Source organism: Hyla sarda, chromosome 5 (genome assembly GCF_029499605.1).
Source record: "Hyla sarda isolate aHylSar1 chromosome 5, aHylSar1.hap1, whole genome shotgun sequence".
Lineage (NCBI taxonomy): Eukaryota > Metazoa > Chordata > Amphibia > Anura > Hylidae > Hyla > Hyla sarda.
The window spans coordinates 6,077,087-6,096,433 of NC_079193.1; the positions used below are offsets into that span (position 1 = coordinate 6,077,087).

General features: G+C 48.9%; 1 protein-coding gene and 1 non-coding gene across 5 annotated transcripts in view; both read right to left on the minus strand.

Annotated features, from left to right (window-relative positions):
- The window catches only part of SMARCC1 (SWI/SNF related, matrix associated, actin dependent regulator of chromatin subfamily c member 1), a 53,728-nt gene extending 35,427 nt beyond the window's left edge, over positions 1 to 18,301 (minus strand). For 2 of the 4 annotated variants that reach the window (XM_056518755.1, XM_056518754.1), the window contains exons 1-14: positions 17,349 to 17,811; positions 12,204 to 12,323; positions 11,941 to 12,026; positions 9,169 to 9,250; positions 7,533 to 7,625; positions 7,374 to 7,443; positions 5,974 to 6,043; positions 4,656 to 4,857; positions 4,389 to 4,504; positions 2,786 to 2,910; positions 2,624 to 2,683; positions 1,690 to 1,727; positions 723 to 844; positions 572 to 643 (exon numbers count right to left, since the gene is read on the minus strand). In XM_056518755.1, coding sequence (XP_056374730.1) covers positions 572 to 643; positions 723 to 844; positions 1,690 to 1,727; positions 2,624 to 2,683; positions 2,786 to 2,910; positions 4,389 to 4,504; positions 4,656 to 4,857; positions 5,974 to 6,043; positions 7,374 to 7,443; positions 7,533 to 7,625; positions 9,169 to 9,250; positions 11,941 to 12,026; positions 12,204 to 12,323; positions 17,349 to 17,780 — 1,688 coding nt within the window. In that variant the 5' untranslated portion in view covers positions 17,781 to 17,811. Of the gene's footprint in view, positions 1 to 571; positions 644 to 722; positions 845 to 1,689; positions 1,728 to 2,623; positions 2,684 to 2,785; positions 2,911 to 4,388; positions 4,505 to 4,655; positions 4,858 to 5,973; positions 6,044 to 7,373; positions 7,444 to 7,532; positions 7,626 to 9,168; positions 9,251 to 11,940; positions 12,027 to 12,203; positions 12,324 to 17,348; positions 17,812 to 18,163 lie in introns of those variants that run through there. The other 2 variants (XM_056518756.1, XM_056518757.1) reach the window with 2 other exon arrangements.
- LOC130274758 (small nucleolar RNA SNORA5) lies at positions 15,258 to 15,390 on the minus strand. The gene has a single exon (XR_008844473.1). It is a non-coding gene; the product is annotated as a small nucleolar RNA SNORA5 (small nucleolar RNA).
- Positions 18,302 to 19,347: the final 1,046 nt, after the last annotated feature.

Consider the following 19,347-nt stretch of genomic DNA (forward strand, 5'->3'; position numbering starts at 1 on the left):
CCAAAATCAAGCGCTGGATCGTAGCAGCCATCTTTATGTCCCTTGTAGACAGGATCAGCTTATAGACAGTTAGCAGTACAGTTACAGTGATACCCCGACCTACGAAGGCCCCAACATACGATAATTTCAACATACAATGCTTTTGTATGTCGGGGACATCGCATAAACTGCTATCCGGCAGCGCAATCTACTTCAGCTGCTGCCGGATAGCCGTTTAATGTGCCCTGTGTGCTTCGGTAAGTGTCACTCACCTGTCCCTGCCGCTCCAGACCGTTCTCTTCAGGCTCCGCTGCATGGCCGTCGCTCTCAGTCGTCATCACGTCACCGCGCGTCCCGTCATCCAATAAGAGCGGCGTGACGTGTGCATCTACTTGATGGCGATTGAGAGCGACGAACCAGGGCAGCTGTGACGGTCCAGAGCAGCAGGGACACGCGAGTATAACATTCTATATTACTATTGCACGGATCCCTCAACATACAATGGATTTAAGTAACGATGGGTCATTTGGAAGGAATTACCATCGTATGTTGAGGGATCACTGTAGTCTCATCTGATGGGGTCACTACTTACATTTCTGGTGTCTTTGATTTATTTTTCCCGTTGAAGAATTCTGGAAGCGCCCGGCGCTCGATGACGTGAATACTGGAAGAGACCAGACAGATGTTACCTCCCTGTACAAACCTAGTAGCTTCCCTAGATGTGTATCCGAGCATATCCTTACCTGTTATAGTCAAACCACGCGGCGTAACTAGGGATGATGATGTGATTCGTCTGTTCCGTCACGTTATCTTCCCCGTTGTCCATCATCCGGCTCTGGTCCCCTCGACTCGGATCTTCATCTTCCTGAAAAATGTACATGACAAGGAGTCTCAGTCATAAGGATCTGTATCAGGTACAGAACAAATACAATGACGGCCGAACACAAATCACATCACGTGGCACAAAATGACTACATGTCCTATGCGGCCTGATGTATGTGCAGCCCCAACCCCCCCCCCCCAGTTGTATCAATGTCTGGTGTGTTCACTTACGATAATATTGTGAATAGGAAAGAGAGAGGCCGTTCAGAGCAGTTCGGCAAGTAAGGATAGGGGATAAGTTTCAAAAAGCGGGGATCCGACTGCTGGGACCCCCCACGATCTCTTGTACGGGGCCCCAGCTCTCTGGCCAGATAGCGTGTGTTGATCGCCGCACGATGCAGCGGCCAACACGCCTCCTCAATACAGCGCTATGGCAAAGCCAGAGATTGGCGAAGGCAGCGCTCCAGCTCTGCCAGAGTTGTATTGAGGGGGCATGTCAGACACCACTTTGTGCAGTGGTCGACAGGCCCTTCCCGCGGGCTGATGGGGCCCCATACGGGAGATTGCGGCGGTCCCTGCAGTCGGACCCCCCCGCTATTTGAAACTTATCCCCTATTCTTAGGATAGGAAATACGTTTTTCAGGACTGGACTACTCCTTTAATGCTGCATCATAGATAAACAGGTTATACAATTGTATTATTTTTCCACCTATGTAGCAACAATTTGGGTTGTGACCTTTCCGGCTCCCCTCATGACTGGTCCCTATGCACACTTAGCTCTCCGTACAGACGTTGGGGGGGGGACTTTGCGGCCGTAACGTGCTATGCAAATCAACCTTACTAAATAAATTGGTGAAGCTTTGTTGGCTGGCTGCTATCTGCACTCACCTTCCCGCTCGCGGTCACAGCCTCCTCCTCTTGCTCGTCTGTAACAAAATAAATCTAGGTCACAACAATGGTGCACAGAATATTTAGTGATTTATTTTACATTAACCACCTTGTGTATTACGTTTGAATGTTTTTTCCCCCCAAATCTTAAATAATCAGGGTTTTCTGCCAAGATGTCATCACTATCTGTACCATGCAGCCTCCATCCCTGAGAATGAAGGGGACAGCACTGGTTTCTGTAGTGCAGCAGCGCCACCATCAGGCTGCAAAGGGGAACTGCAGTCATCCTATTCACTTAAATGGAGCTGTACTGCAGTCTCCTGTTCGCTCAATACTACAATGGATAACCTAATGAGTATTTTAATCTATCACCACCTTTTAAAACAGTACTTCCCAACCAGCAAGCCTCAGCTGTTGCAAACTCCCAGCATGCTGGGAGTTGTAGTTTTGCAACAGCTGGCAGCACACTGGTTGGGAAACACTGGTCTAGACGCACAAATATGAATTGTACTAGACATATGAAGAGGAATGAATGGAGTGGCACCAATTGAAAGCTGAAGCATGGGGACTGGCTCAGAAAGTCTAGAGCAGTGTTTCCCAACCAGGGTGCCTCCAGGGGTTGCAAAACTACAACTCCCAGCATGCCTGGACAGCCTTCGGCTGTCCAGGCATGCTGGGAGTTGTAGTTTTGCAACATCTAGAACATCTAGAAAGTCTAGAGCAGTGTTTCCCAACCAGGGTGCCTCCAGGGGTTGCAAAACTACAACTCCCAGCATGCCTGGACAGCCTTCGGCTGTCCAGGCATGCTGGGAGTTGTAGTTTTGCAACATCTGGAGGCACCCTGGATGGGAAACACTGCTCTAGAGATTCGGAAAATGTGCGCCGTGCAGGGGGCCCATGCGTTGTCTTACAATCATCTGTGCAGGAGACTTACCCAGGTCAGCCACTATTCCACCCTTCACCGGTGTATGCTCACTGTCCTTCTTTGGATTCACTAGACAGAATAAAAAAGGAACAGCATAAGTATCAGAAGGGAGACAGTCCGTAAGGAGGATAAATCAGAACGGATGGCTGGTGCCCATATATGCACAATTACCATTTTTGGGGAGGATGACCTCCTCCATGTTGGGGACAGGTGTGGGGTCCTCCATGTCCTTTGTCAGATCCTCTTGCTCATCCTCCTCCTTCTGCCATCTCCGTTTGCCATACGCGCCTCCTTGACTAATAACCAAAAACGTACAATTAGCTTTTTTGGCTCCGACTTTATAAGGTCCATAAAGGTTATTATCACTGATCCCCAAATGCTTCCAAATAACTGAGGACCCCATTTTGAGCAAATTTAAAGGGGTTGTCTGACTGTTCACACTTCCCACCAATCCATAAGAAATATATATAATCACAGGGGTCCACGTGCTATCATGGGCAGCCCAATAGACAATAGACATGTGCATTCTGCACTGGATTCGGACTCCGTTCTCAGGACTGCATGAGGTCCCAGTAGTCGCGCCCCCTGCGGTCATACACTGTGCATAGGCAAAAGTGTTCAAGGTCAGAAAATCCCTTTAAATTACTGTTTGATGCAAAGTTCTGCAACTCTCAGACTCTGCTTAAGCTTACCATTTTCAAGATCTCTGCTTGCCATCAGTGAAAGGAATCACAGTTTACATCTAGAACAGTGGTTTTCATCTTTTAACATGCCAGCTTTTGCAATACTACAAATTCCAGCATGCCTGAACAGCACTGGCTATAAACCTATCCTGATTTAAAAGGAGATGTCCGGTGCGGACTTTTCCTATTCCGTCCTGCAAAAAAAAAAAAAAAAAAAGAAAAACTTTCACTTACCTTCCTATGTTCCCCCGGAGCTCCGCACACGCTGATTGGTTGGCTGGGCTGCCCGCTTCCTACTCCCTTGAGCCCAGGACATCACACGGCGCTTCAGCCTATCACCAGCCAAGGCAGGACATCGCTGCGGCCGGTGACAGACTGAAGCGCTGTGTGACGTCCCGGGCTAAAGGAAGTAGGAAGCAGGCAGCCCGGCCGACCAATCAGCTGTTGCGGAGCTCTGGGGGAACGTAGGAAGGTAAGTGGACATTTGTTTTCTCTCTTTTTGCAGCCCGGGCAGGATGGAATAGGAATAGTCCGTACCGGACATCTCCTTTAAAGGAGTTTTGTGGTATACAAAAAAATTAAACCTATCCTTAGGATAGGGGATAAGTTTTAGATCACGGGAGGTTCGACTGTAGGACCTCCTGCGATCTCCCGTACAGGGCCCCGGCAGTCCACAGGAAGTGGGCGTGTTCAACCACACACAAAGCGGCAGCTGACAAACCCCATCAATACAACTCTATGGGAGAGCAGGAGTTCTGCATATGGCAATCTCCAGCTTTACCATAAAGCTGCATTGAGGGGGCACGTCGCCCACCATTTCGTGCGGTGGTTGACACCGCTATTTGGCCAAAGAGCCGGGGACCCCTACGGGAGATTGCAAGGGACACAGCAGTCAGACCAACCACATTATGAAACGTATCCCCCCCTATCCTTAGGATACGTTATCATACCCCGGAGGACCCCTTTAATACTTCTCGCAGCTATATGTGTATATATTATATATAAATACTGGTAAACCACAGCTCCAATCTGCTTACTGCTCTGTGGATAGGAGTAGTAGAACACGGTTATGTTTCCTGCCATGACCTTACCCCTTTTTTCCTGGCTTCTTGCGGGATTCAGAAGGCGTCTGTGGAGAAGGAGAGCGCTTCCTTTTCTTTGGGGCACCCACAGACTTTCGGTCTTTCCTCTCAGGGCTCCTAACGGCCTAAAACAAGAGATTAATTATGCATAAAGGAAGCTGTCCGGCCATATGTATCACGTCTTATTGTATATGTGCCTGTGTAATGTTTGTCCCCACCAGAGATAAGCTATGTTATGCTCCGTATCCTAGGTGGCCCCTGGCCCCGGCTCCGTACCTCATCGCTCTTTAGTGAGATCCTCTGCCGGAAGCTGGTCGCCTTCTTGTTCTCGTCGATCTCGTAGTCTTCCTCGTTCATCCACTCATTGAACACGTCTGTATCCAGCAGCCATTTTGCATGAACCTTCCAAGGTTTCTCTGCGATTGGCGGATCCTCAATATCCACATCCAGATCTGTAACAGGAATCCAGGAATCGTAGCTGGTGGGAACAAATAATGGATTTAACTTGATGGACTCGACTTATTTTTAACTTTACAAACTAAATGAGGCCCCTTTCACACTGTCATTGCTGCCCGTCAGTGTGACGGTCGCTGCTGAATAGGGGGAGAAAAATTACTGCTTGTGCCGTCTTTTTCTCCTGCTATTCATAACGGCGCCCGGCGGCCCCCATAATAGAAAATGGAAGCCACCGGGACCCGTTGTTTGCCGCTTCTCCCCGTTGAGAAAAAAAAAAAAAAGTGACTGATGGCCGTTCAACAGTGAGCAACGGTAATATGAAAGTGACCTAACCATGTCATTGAGGTCGGTGGTTCTATAAAGCAATTTCAAGATCTCTGCTTGTTGTCAGTGACTAATCCTTTAAAGTAATAGCATATCCTGACCTACTTCTCACAGCTGATGGGTTACAATTAGAGATGAGCGAACTTACAGTAAATTCGATTCGTCACGAACTTCTCGGCTCGGCAGTGGATGACTTTTCCTGCATAAATTAGTTCAGCTTTCAGGTGCTCCGGTGGCTGGAAAAGGTGGATACAGTCCTAGGAGACTCTTTCCTAGGACTGTATCCACCTTTTCCAGCCCACCGGAGCACCTGAAAGCTGAACTAATTTATGCAGGAAAAGTCATCAACTGCCGAGCCGAGAAGTTCGTGACAAATCGAATTCACTGTAAGTTCGCTCATCTCTAGTTACAATGCATCAGTGTAGGTCAGAGGTCTCCAATCTACAGACCTCCAGCTGTTGCAAAACTACAGCTCCCAGCATGCCCAGACAGCCGAAGGCTGTCTGGGCATGCTGGGAGTTGTAGTTTTGCAACAGATGTAGGTGCACAGTTTGGAGACCACTGGTGTAGACAATGCTCTTTATCTCCACTGTGACAAATCATCAACTGGGTGAGCAGAAAAGATTTGCAGCCGCTGAACGTAAACCATTCATACGTCTGCAAGGAACTTGTTCTCTACAGCAGACATATGAGGTTACCGCTCCAAGGAGAGTCATTCTGAACAGTAAGTGTGTACAGACTCCATAAAATACAACAATCCAGATACGTGGACAGAGGTGACGGCCGTGTAGATCGTATATCTCTGTGTCCTCACCTGTCTGGGTGATAACCCCAATGCACCAGAACTTGTTTATCCTTTTTCACAACAGGTCTCAGCCACTCATCTGTAGAAAATAAGTAGGATATCATATTAGACATTGATTAAAAATAAATAAAATAATCTAACTTCAGATCTGCCCGACTGTAAGGCAACTGGTAACTGCAGCAGAAGCGCATTCCTATGCACCAAAATAGCCATGCACAATAATCCGCATAACCATGTGACAAGGAGGAAAATCATCCCGTGATCTGTGCTGAACTGAGATTCAACATCTAGGAACTGATGACTGGAGAAATCGGCTGAAGCAGCAGCATTTGTATTGTGCGTTTTAACTTGCAGTTACACGTTAAAAGGGGGAACTCCGTTACTTAAATGATCCCCTATCCACAAAATAAGGCATAAGTGTCTGATCGCGGAGGCGGACTGACTGCTGAGACCCCTGCCCAGCACCCCTATTCTCCCCCATGCACAGAGCGGGTACCACGACCCCTCCATATATATCGGAGATAAAGCACTTGTGAATCTGCCGCAATCCCACAGAGATGCATGGAGGGGGCATGACGACCACAGCTTCTTGCGTGGGCAGAGACGGGATGCCAGGATCAGACATGTATCTTCTTACCCTCTGGAAAGCGGATAAGTTGTTAAAGGAAAAATGTCCGCTTTCTCCCCCCGCACTAACTAGCAATACTGGCTGGTAGTGCGGGGGATGCTGATCAGTTTAATGCCTACCGTGCCCAGATCCTGTATATGCTAATTAGGTGCTAACTGGCACAGGCGGGGTTACTGGCACTCTAACGTCAGCTCATCAATATTCCTCCCCTCCCTCGTCTCCCCACTCTGTAATGAAGAGGAAGAGGAGGAGGGAGGGGAGGAATATTATTGAGCTGGGCGGCGCTGACGTTAGAGTGCCAGTAACACCGCCTGTGCCAGTTAGCACCTAATTAGCATATACAGAAAATCTAAGATTTCGGCCGAATGGCGGGACGGATCCGGGCACAGTAGGCATCAAACGGATCAGCGTCCCCTGCACTACCAGCTAGTACCAATGGTTAGTGCGGGGGGAGCAAGCTGGCAGTTTACCCTTAAGTACTAGAGTTCCCTTTAATGTGTGTATGATGCAATCACATGGATATCTGTTTAAAATTTCCAAAAACTTAGCCAGAAAACACAGTGGACCAGGATATGAATTTGCCAAAGTTCTCAGGCAGGTGTATGATACTTCCTGCAAATCTATATCCATAATCTGGGACTAAAGCGGATTAAAAGCAGATGGGAAACGAGATATCCTGCTGGCAGAACGTGATCGCAGTTCCGCTTGAAGTCACCTCCCTGAAACCATACAGCAGTCCCCCCCCCCACTACACAGACTAACCTCTAAGGAGGCTTCTTACCATCATCCAATGAGGTAGGAATAGGGTGGACATGGTGCGAGGCTTTCGTTTTCTCTTCTGTGATTGTACCCTAAAAACACAAGGAAAACCCAATGAACACGTATGGGGATTGTATAGAGAGCGATATACTCTGCTGCCAACCCGAGAACCGCCGCTCACCTGATGCCGCTTCACTATGTCCTTCAGTTTATTGCCCAGCTTCAGATCTATTTCAGGGACGAGGTAGACGGTCGGTCGGCTCAGACAGTTGTTCTGCAAGAAAACAGAATGAGATGAATAACAGAACGATCCATGATTGTGCCTTCAGCTATAAATATAGGAATCCTTTAACCTGGTGCTAATGGGACCTGAGAGGAAAACAGTCCCACATTACTGCTAATTCAATAGGTTTTCTCAACTCTTTAAACCAGTGGATGTCGCACACACAGAGGCACTTACAGCTTTATTGTGCATATAACACTGGGCTATCATGGTGTGGATTGTACCTCTCCTATAGTCGCATCAGAATCCTGCTAGAATATATCAATACATGAAGAATTAACAGTTTATGCCAGTGCGTCCCAAGCTGGGTGCCTCCAGCTGTTGCAAAACTACAACTTCCAGCATGCCCGGACAGCCAGCGGCTGTCCGGGCATACTGGAAGTTGTAGTTTTGCAACAGCTGGAGGCACATTGCTTGGGAATGACTGGTTTATGCAATAGCTAAATATATTAGCATAGATTGGAAGAGAATCCTAATATTTAAAAGGCGTAGTCTGGTGAAATATAACTTATCCCCTATCCAAAGGATAGGGGATAAGTTATAGATCACGGGGGATCTGAGCAATTTGCTGGAAGCAGCCGTCCAGCCCCCACAGGGAGCCACGGCCGGCACACCCCCTCCATGTATCTCTATGGAGTTATACGAGGAAAATTAGTATATGTCCGCCACCGCTGGTTTAAAGAGCAACAATGCGGTATACTGGGGCAGGAAATCAAAGAGCGTACCTGTGATATTACATTAAAGTTCCCCAGGTAGCGGTGCGGTAATCCGAATATGTAGAGAAGCAAATGTAAACTGTATAAAGAAGCAGAATGGAAGACGCACTCGCCAGGAATCTTGGAGGGATGAAATAACTTCTATTTATTGAAGAATGCGGTGCAGAAAATCAACAGGTACATAGCTACACAGGGAGCTTTAGATGGAAACAGGCAGGGGGCGGCGACTAGTTTCGCCAGAGCCAACTAGAGCCAGAGGAAGAGCCCACATGCGCGAAACTAGTCGCCGCCCCCTGCCTGTTTCCATCTAAAGCTCCCTGTGTAGCTATTTACCTGTTGATTTTCTGCACCGCATTCTTCAATAAATAGAAGTTGTTTAAACCCTCCAAGATTCCTGGCGAGTGCGTCTTCCATTCTGCTTCTTTACACAGTTTACATCTCTATGGAGTACATGGAGGGGGAGTGTCTGCCAGTGCTCTGTGTGGTGGTCAGCATGCCCCCTTCCAGCGTTCTGCTGCAGCCCCATTCAGGAGATCACAGGGGGTCTCAACGCTTCGACCTCCCGCGATCTATAAATTATCCCCTATCCAAAGGATAGGGGATAAGTTATATATCCCCAGACTACTCCTTTAAGGGGTCAGGAGATGCTTCATGCAGTGGCCCTGCTCTCCTTATACACTTACTGTCCTGAGGAGCCCATAAAGGATGTCAGGACAATGTTATGATGAAGCAGGGACAAGAAAATCTTATTACACCTAAAATTTAGTATAAAACACCAGAGTACATAGTAAGGGCATGAGACTGAAACACGGCCCCACCTGCATCAGTGTCTTCTCAATAGCCATGAACATCTCCACGTTGCGATCCATCCGAGAAGGATTCTGCAAATCGAACCGTCGCCTGCAGGAGAGAGAGAAGTTAGATGTCACCAACGGGCAAAGCTGAACGCAGCAGCATCAGTACAAATTAGAGTTATTGCCATGAGGAAGAGAGAAAAAAGTAGATTTTTATAGACTAAGGGTACGTTCAGACGTGCGCATTTTCACAGCATATTTAGCTGCGGACCCGCCGCTGAAGGACCTCCTATATGCTGCCTTTATATGTGCCTGCTGGGAGTGGCAATACACCGCTACGAGCAGACACACTGCGATGTGCGAGTCGCCGTGCGCATGCGCAGTATACTCGCACATCGCTGCAGCTCTCGGCCTAGCTCATTGAGAAGGGGAAGTGGGCGCGATGTGTGCGAGTACACCGCGCATGCGCGGCGACTCGCACATCGCAGTGAGTCTGCTCGGAGTGGCGTATTGCCGCTCTGAGCAGTCACATTTAAGGGCACCATACAGAGGTCCTTCAGTGGCGGATCTGCAGCGTAAAATACGCTGTAAATCCGCACGTGTGAACATACCCTTACAGTGAAATCTCTCTCTCTAAGCTTCCATTGGGGGACACAGGACCATGGGTATATGCTGCTTGCCGCTAGGAGGCTGACACTAGGCAAAAAACTAAAAGTTGGCTCCTCCCAGCAGGATATACCCGCCTCCTGGCTCTGAGCAACTCCGTTTAGTCCCAAAGCAGAAGAACCACCGACCAAGAAAGGAACAGTCCGAACAAAAAAACTCAGATAGAAGAAGAGAACCGACCACAAAAAAACCACCCCTGCACCACAGCGGCGGAAACTGGCTGGCCACAGACAAACCAATGGGCGGGTGCTGTGTCCCCCAATAGAAGAGATTTTACACTAAGTCTAAAAATCTACTTTTCTCAAGCGCTTCATCTGGGGACACAGGACCATGGGACGTCCTAAAGCAGTCCCTGGGGAGGGAATATCAACATCCCAGCCAGAAAAGAACTCAAGCGGATGGCTGAACTGCCACCTGCAAGACCCTGCGGCCCAGACATGCGGAGGACGCAAAGGTGTGAACATTGTAAAACTTGGCAAAAAGTATGCAGAGACGACCAAGTCGCCGCCTTGAAAACCTGCAGAGCAGAAGCCCCCGTAGGTGACCGCCCAGGAGGCCCCCAACGCACGAGTGGAGTATGCAGTCACTCGAAAGAGGGGCACCTGACCCTTGCAACGATACGCCTCCGAAATGACAGAGCATATCCCCCGGGAGATAGAGGCCTTGGAATCAGAGAGCCCCTTGCGCCGCCCATCGGGAGGCACAGAGAGTGACACCGCCAGAAGGAGAAAGTGACCGACAAATAGGTCCGAAGCAAGTCCATCTCGTGAAGCTGGCACTCCCGCGGATAAGAAGGGGATAGGCAGAAAGAAGGCAGGACAATCTCCTTGTTTAAGTGAAGTCACAACCTTGGGTTGAAAAGAGGGCACCGGCCGAAGAACCACCTTGTCTTGGTGAAGCACCAGAAAAATTACCTTGCCGATAATGATACGCCTGCCCCCCCCCCCCGCCCATCCCCCATCGCGCTCCAGACCCTCATTTCAGAACTCCTCCTGCTGACACTAAGCTAAAACTGAGTTGCTCAGAGCCAGGATGCGGGTATATCCTGCCGGGAGGAGCCGACTTTCTTATCTATTTCGCCTAGTGTCAGCCTCCTAGCGTCAAGCAGCATATACTCATGGTCCTGTGTCCCCTAATTAAGCGCTCGAGAAAATATCACATTATGATCGTGTGAGCTAAAACCTCTCGGACCCCCAACTGGAAGAAAGGGACACAGTACTGGTATAAGGCTGAAACCCCTTCAGAGTTCTTCTATACACAACAGCTGGAGCCATTTACTTAACCAGGTGCAGTTCTCTACACAGTATAGGACAGTAATATACAATAATGTATGTACACAGTGCATTCCACCAGCAGAATAGTGAGTACAGCTCTGGGGTATAATACAGGATATAACTCAGGATCAGTACAGGATAAGTGATGTAATGTATGTACACAGTGACCTCACCAGCAGAATAGTGAGTACAGCTCTGGAGCATAATACAGGATATAACTCAGGATCAGTACAGGATAAGTAATGTAATGTATGTACACAGTGACCTCACCAGCAGAATAGTGAGTACAGCTCTGGAGTATAATACAGGATATAACTCAGGATCAGTACAGGATAAGTAATGTAATGTATGTACACAGTGACCTCACCAGCAGAATAGTGAGTACAGCTCTGGAGTATAATACAGGATATAACTCAGGATCAGTACAGGATAAGTAATGTATGTACACAGTGATCTCACCAGCAGAATAGTGAGTACAGCTCTGGAGTATAATACAGGATATAACTCAGGATCAGTACAGGATAAGTAATGTAATGTATGTACACAGTGACCTCACCAGCAGAATAGTGAGTACTGCTCTGGAGTATAATACAGGATATAACTCAGGATCAGTACAGGATAAGTAATGTAATGTATGTACACAGTGACCCCACCAGCAGAATAGTGAGTGCAGCTCTGGAGTATAATACAGGATATAACTCAGGATCAGTACAGGATAAGTAATGTAATGTATGTACACAGTGATCTCACCAGCAGAATAGTGAGTACAGCGCTGGAGTATAATACAGGATATAATTTAAAGTGGTAAAGTAGACTATATTTCTGTATGTAAAGGCAGGCATAGTACGGTCCTTACCATCCCTGGTCGCTCCGGTGCTTGTACGCAGCTCCTAGTATGTGACACAGGGCACCACCTGCTTTAAAATCCAAGAAGCATTTGATCTGCAAAATACAAAAGTAAATATGCAGATTTACTCAAGAGAAAACAGGAGACGATTCGAAAGTAAAACCAAATGTGGGTCTGGGAAACAACGACAATGGAGGATGGAACGGTCTTAAACCAATTAAATCATAAAGAAGGGGACTTATACATATGGAGAATATTTTATATGAACTCACAGGCAGTTTGGTGAAGGCCGGGTTGGTGACGTGACGTCCGAACGCATCTTCCTGGAACTGCAGGAGTTGGGAGACCAGAATGGCCAGAGCTTTATTGGTTGGAGAATCCGCCTGCACATACTGGAGAAGAGGCAAAGGGTTAATGGGAGAGATAGTATCTTAAAAAAAAAAATTCAGTCACCTGACCCCCTAACTGGACTGTTGTGATGGGTCTCCCAACCAGTTTTCCTCCAGCTGTTTCAAAACTACAACTCCCAGCATGGCCAGAGTTGTTTTTCAACAGCTGGAGGCACACTGGCTGGAACAATAACCACCATTTCTGCGCCCCAAACAAAAATCTGTACGCATCTGTGCAATAATTTTCTGCATACCTAATCATTGTAAAGTTTTCTACTTGCTGTCATTGAATGAAAACCTTCACTAGCTGGCCCAGACCTCAGAGGCATTTGCATGGACGTGTCTACAGATTATATGACGGCACTGATCATATACATTATATAGGTACATATAGATCAGTCTGATGTAATGGATGTGCATAGATTATATGACTGCCCTGATACACACACACATATATATACATATACACACAGTGTCATGGGCGTAAATGTCGGCACCCCTGAAATTTTTCAAGAAAATGAAGTATTTCTCACAGGAAAGGATTGCAGTAACACATGTTTTGCTATACACATGTTTATTCCCTTTGTGTGTATTGGAACTAAACAAAAAAAAAGTAGGAAAAAAAGCAAATTGGACATAATGTCACCAAACTCCAAAAATGGGCCGGACAAAATTATTGGCACCTTAACTTAATATTTGGTTGCACACCCTTTGGAAAAAATAAGTGAAATCAGTGTCTTCCTATAAGCATCAATAAGCTTCTTACACCTCTCAGCCGGAATGTTGGACCACTCTTCCTTTACAAACTGCTCCCGGTCTCTTATTGGACGGCGCCTTTTCCCAACAGTAATTATAAGATCTCTCCACAGGTGATCAATGGGATTTAGATCTGGACTCATTGCTGCCACTTCAGAACTCTCCAGCGCTTTGTTGTCATCCATTTCTGGGGCTTTTTGACGATCTCGGACACAAACCCAGCTTTCTGACACTGGGCTGTACAGTGCGACCCAAAATCCATTGGTAATCCTCAGATTTCATGATGTCGTGTACTGTGCTCTTTTCTTTGTAGGCCTCATTACGTTTTCGGTAAACAGTAGAATGATGGGATTTACCAAAAAGATCTATCTTGGTCTCATCTGTCCACAAGACGTTTTCCCAGAAGGATTTTGGTTACTCAAGTTCATTTTGGTAAAATGTAGTCTTGGTTTTTTATGTCTCTGTGTCAGCAGTGGGGTCCTCCTGGGTCTCCTCCATAGCGGGGTCCCCCTGGGTCTCCTCCATAGCGGGGTCCCCCTGGGTCTCCTCCATAGCGGGGTCCCCCTGGGTCTCCTCCATAGCGGGGTCCTCCTGGGTCTCCTCCATAGCGGGGTCCTCCTGGGTCTCCTCCATAGCGGGGTCCTCCTGGGTCTCCTCCATAGCGGGGTCCTCCTGGGTCTCCTCCATAGCGGGGTCCTCCTGGGTCTCCTCCATAGCGGAGTCCTCCTGGGTCTCCTCCATAGCGGAGTCCTCCTGGGTCTCCTCCACAGCGGGGTCCTCCTGGGTCTCCTCCATAGCGGGGTCCTCCTGGGTCTCCTCCACAGCGGGGTCCTCCTGGGTCTCCTCCATAGCGGGGTCCTCCTGGGTCTCCTCCACAGCGGGGTCCTCCTGGGTCTCCTCCATAGCGGGGTCCCCCTGGGTCTCCTCCACAGCGGGGTCCCCCTGGGTCTCCTCCACAGCGGGGTCCTCCTGGGTCTCCTCCATAGCGGGGTCCTCCTGGGTCTCCTCCATAGTGGGCTCCTCCTGGGTCTCCTCCATAGCGGGGTCCTCCTGGGTCTCCTCCATAGCGTTTCATTTCATTTAAATGTCGACAATTCGCGCTGACACTGATGCTCCCTGAGCCTGCAGGACAGCTTGAATATCTTTGGAACTTGTTTGGGGCTGCTTATCCCCCATCCGGACTATCCTGCGTTTTTCTCTTCCGTCCACGCCCAGGGAGATTATCTACAGTGCCATGGGTTGTAAACTTCTTGATAATGTTGCGCACTGTGGACAAATACAAATCTAGATCTCTGGAGATGGACTTGTAACCTGGAGATTGTTGATATTTTTCCACAATTTTGGTTCCCAAGTCCTCAGACAGTTCTCTTCTCCTCTTTCTGTTGTCCATGCTTAATGTAGCACACACAGACACACAATGCAAAGACTAAGTGAACTTCTCTCCTTTTTATCTGCTTTCAGGTGTGATTTTTATATTGCCCACACCTGTTACTTGCCCCAGGTGAGTATAAAGGAACATCACATGCTGGAAACAATCTTATTTATCCACAATATTAAAAGGGGCCAATAATTGTGTCCAGACCATTTTTGGAGTTTGGTGACATTATGTCCAATTTGCTTTTTTTTCCTCCTTTCTTGGTTTAGTTCAAATACACACAAAGGGAATAAACATGTGTATAGCAAAACCTGTGTTACTGCAATATATATATATATATATATATATATATATATATATACACAGAGGAGAGGAGATCTATATATATATATATATATATATATATATATATATATATATATATATATATATACAGAGGAGAGGAGATCTATATCTCTATATATATATATATATATATATATATATATATATATATACATACACACACACACAGAGGAGAGGAGATCTATATATATATATATATACAGAGGAGAGGAGATCTATATATATATACACATACATACACACAGAGGAGAGGAGATATATATATATATATAGATATATATATATATATATACACATATATATATATTACACACACACAAAGGGAATAAATATGTGTATAACAAAACATGTGTATAACAAAACATGTGTTACTGCAATCCTGTTCTACATATATGTGTAATACACACGAGCATTTCCCTGTATTTGAGGCCATTAACACGCTGCCCGAACGTGATGCCCATCGGTGTCTGTAGCACATTCTATCCCCACATCCCACCGGAGGGGACGCGGGGCCCATGAACTACACCATGCTGTCGCAGCCCATTGGCCAGGAGCCACCACTTCGCCGGCGGTCCTGAATTTGACGAAGCTGCAGATTTTAACCCTGCAGGAGCCAAGTGACCCTGCGCTGGATGAGCTCTGCTATAACACTTTAGGGGACAGTGTCTCTGCTGTGCCTCCGAAACTATAGAGTTACTATGTACGTGCACAATCCCATCACAGGCTGCAGACAGAAGCAATCGATTGCCCACCCAATGCTAAACACACTCAGAAGCCGCGCTTTATACGGTGGTGGTCTCCAAACTGCAGACCTCCAGATGTTGGCTGTCCTGGCATGCTGGGAGTTGTAGTTTTGCAACATCTGAAGGAAAAAACATATCCCCTATTCACAGTATTGGGCAGTGGTCTCCAAAATGTGGCCCTCCAGATGTTGCAAAACTACAGCTCCCAGCAAGCCCGGACAGCCAACGGCTGGGAGTTGTAGTTGAGTCACTGTTAGCTTAGCCCCCAAACATACCAGGGTCTCTAGTGAATGTGCGGACACTACGTCGTCGTACAGCAGAGCTTAAGAGTTAATATAGTATTCTCATATAAGGAGGGAGCAGCCATTGGTTGCGCCTTTTATCGTGCAGCAGACTCCTCCTATTACGATACAGCGCACTATAAACGCCAGGTAGGTTACCGGCCCTTTAAATCACCATAGAAGCCTGGCATTGTCTGATGACATGTGCTCCCTGCTGGATTGATTGCTCCTGTCTGGTGTTCTCTAGGGATGACTTCATTTCCCCTGCCAGGACAGACATAACCAATCAATCCTAGAGGAAGCTCATGTAAACAGCAGGATCTTAACCTCTTCATTACCAGGACGTCCAACCTGCGGCTTCATCTCTGCTGCTGAACTACAACTCCCAGAGACCCCGACAGAAAGGGCTGGAGATCATCATGGTGGACGGATATTAAACAACGTCCTCGACTGTACTTCGCCTACACTGATACACTGTAACAAACCTCTCCTCTCCCCAGCACCCCATTGAGCATCGCTTTCCTCTCCACCAGCTTCGCACCCCCTCAGGGCCTCGCTCCTCACCCCCTCGGGGCCCCGCTCCTCTCCCTCAGGCTCCTCTGGCCCCGCTCCTCACCCCTCAGGCTCCTCTGGCCCCGCTCCTCACCCCTCAGGCCCCGCTCCTCACCCCTCAGGCTCCTCTGGGCCCGCTCCTCACCCATCAGGCTCCGCTCCTCACCCCTCAGGCTCCTCTGGGCCCCGCTCCTCACCCTCCTCTGGGCCCCGCTCCTCACCCCTCAGGCTCCTCTGGGCCCCGCTCCTCTCCCTCAGGCTCCTCTGGCCCCGCTCCTCACCCCTCAGGCTCCTCTGGCCCCGCTCCTCACCCCTCAGGCCCAGTTCCTCACCCCTCAGGCCCAGTTCCTCACCCTTCCTCACCCCTCAGGCTCCTCTGGGCCCCGCTCCTCTCCCTCAGGCTCCTCTGGCCCCGCTCCTCACCCCTCAGGCCCCGCTCCTCACCCATCAGGCTCCGCTCCTCACCCCTCAGGCTCCTCTGGGCCCCGCTCCTCACCCCTCAGGCTCCTCTGGGCCCCGCTCCTCTCCCTCAGGCTCCTCTGGGCCCCGCTCCTCTCCCTCAGGCTCCTCAGGCCCCGCTCCTCACCCCTCAGGCCCCGCTCCTCACCCATCAGGCTCCGCTCCTCACCCCTCAGGCTCCTCTGGGCCCGCTCCTCACCCCTCAGGCTCCTCTGGGCCCCGCTCCTCTCCCTCAGGCTCCTCTGGGCCCCGCTCCTCTCCCTCAGGCTCCTCAGGCCCCGCTCCTCACCCCTCAGGCCCCGCTCCTCACCCCTCAGGCTCCTCTGGGCCCGCTCCTCACCCCTCAGGCCCCGCTCCTCACCCCTCAGGCCCCGCTCCTCACCCCTCAGGCCCCGCTCCTCACCCCTCAGGCCCCGCTCCTCACCCCTCACCCCCCGCTCCTCACCCCTCACCCCCCGCTCCTCACCCCCCGCTCCTCACCCCTCACCCCCCGCTCCTCACCCCTCAGGCTCCTCACCTTCTTGTAGTTCTTCAGCACCCACACTCTCACGCCGTCCAGCTGGGCCACAGTGTCCGGGCTCTCCCAGTACTTGGTGACGGGGCCTCCGTCCTTCCTCCGGGCCTGAGCCAGCGGAGCGGCCGCCCCTGACGCCGCCATGGAGTCACCGTCGCCGTCCTCTTCCTCCCCCTCACACTCCTCCTCTTCCTCTTCTTCCTCGTCCTCCTCTTCTCCGTCCTCTTCCTCCTCGGGATCCCTCCGGGGCTCCTCCCGGCGAGGCCCGGCCTGCTGGTACTGTCGTGTGGCCGGGCTGCCTTCCTCCCCACCGGCCGCTCCCCCTCCCCGGCGGCGCCTCCTCCTCTGCCTGGGCCCCGCCATCCTGCCTTCTCTCTCGCCGCTGCTTCCGTTACAGCCGCCGGGGGCGCCGAGCCCGACCTGCCTTTGTTTCATCGCCGCCACACTCGCTGCCTGCCGGGGAATGCTGCAGCGGCCTGTGCAGCGCGGGAGACCCTCCCCCTCCGAGTGCCAATCACACAGAGACACGCCCACACTGACTGCCAATCACACGGGCGACACGCCCACATTGAGTGCCAGTCACCTTGGGGTACCGCCCACATAGGATAAAGATCACTAAAGGTACCGCCCATACAGACTGCCAATCACACAGGTACACGCCCACAAAAGCTGAGAATCATTGAAAGTATCATCATAGGATACACCCATTGATTTAGACTCCTCCCCTCAACCGTCCATCAACTCAACCACCCCTCCTACCAAACGTTCATAACAGGAAAAACTCCCGCCCACCTAATTCATTCACCTAATTATATTACCTGTCAATCATAACCGAGTCACACCTGTGATTGGAGGGAAATGCTCTAAATTTACGCCCCTCAAGCGAAGATCACGCCCACAATCTTGGTCTTGTTTATTCCAAACAGTCCTAATCCACGAGAACCCCCACCCCTTCCTTATTTTACATAACCGCGCCCCTCTGGTAGCACGCTTCATGGCGTCAGCACGCTCGAGCCATACAAACACAAAGCGACGCTGTCTGTCAACAAAATAAACTTTATTTATATGTGAGGTAAAAAAAATTAAAAATAAAATGACGCATGCCCAGTATTAGCTTTGCGGAAACGGCGGGAAACGGATTATTTTTCTGAGATGTAACCTGAACTGACGTGTTGTCTCTTAGACCCCATGTGACTTCATCACGTGATACAACATGGCTGAAAAATATAAGTAATTGTAAAATAGTATAATACAAGCTGGTGACAGTAATAGAGGTACATGTGGTGCACACTGTATATAGTATATACTGTCTTGTGTAGTAGGAGGTGGTATAATACTGCTGGTACATGTGGTGCACACTGTATATAGTCTCTATATTGTCTTGTGTAGTAGGAGGCGGTATAATACTGCTTATACATGTGGTGCACACTGTATATAGTATATATTGTCTTGTGTAGTAGGAGGCGGTATAATACTGCTGGTACATGTGGTGTACACTGTATATAGTATATATTGTCCTGTGTAGTAGGAGGCGGTATAATACTGCTGGTACATGTGGTGCACACTGTATATAGTATATATTGTCTTGTGTAGTAGGAGGCGGTATAATACTGCTGGTACATGTGGTGTACACTGTATATAGTATATATTGTCTTGTGTAGTAGGAGGCGGTATAATACTGCTGGTACATGTGGTGTACACTGTATATAGTATATATTGTCTTGTGTAGTAGGAGGTGGTATAATACTGCTGGTACATGTGGTGTACACTGTATATAGTATATATTGTCTTGTGTAGTAGGAGGCGGTATAATACTGCTGGTACATGTGGTGCACACTGTATATAGTCTATATTGTCTTGTGTAGTAGGAGGCGGTATAATACTGCTGGTACATGTGGTGCACACTGTATATAGTCTATATTGTCTTGTGTAGTAGGAGGCGGTATAATACTGCTGGTACATGTGGTGTACACTGTATATAGTATATATTGTCTTGTGTAGT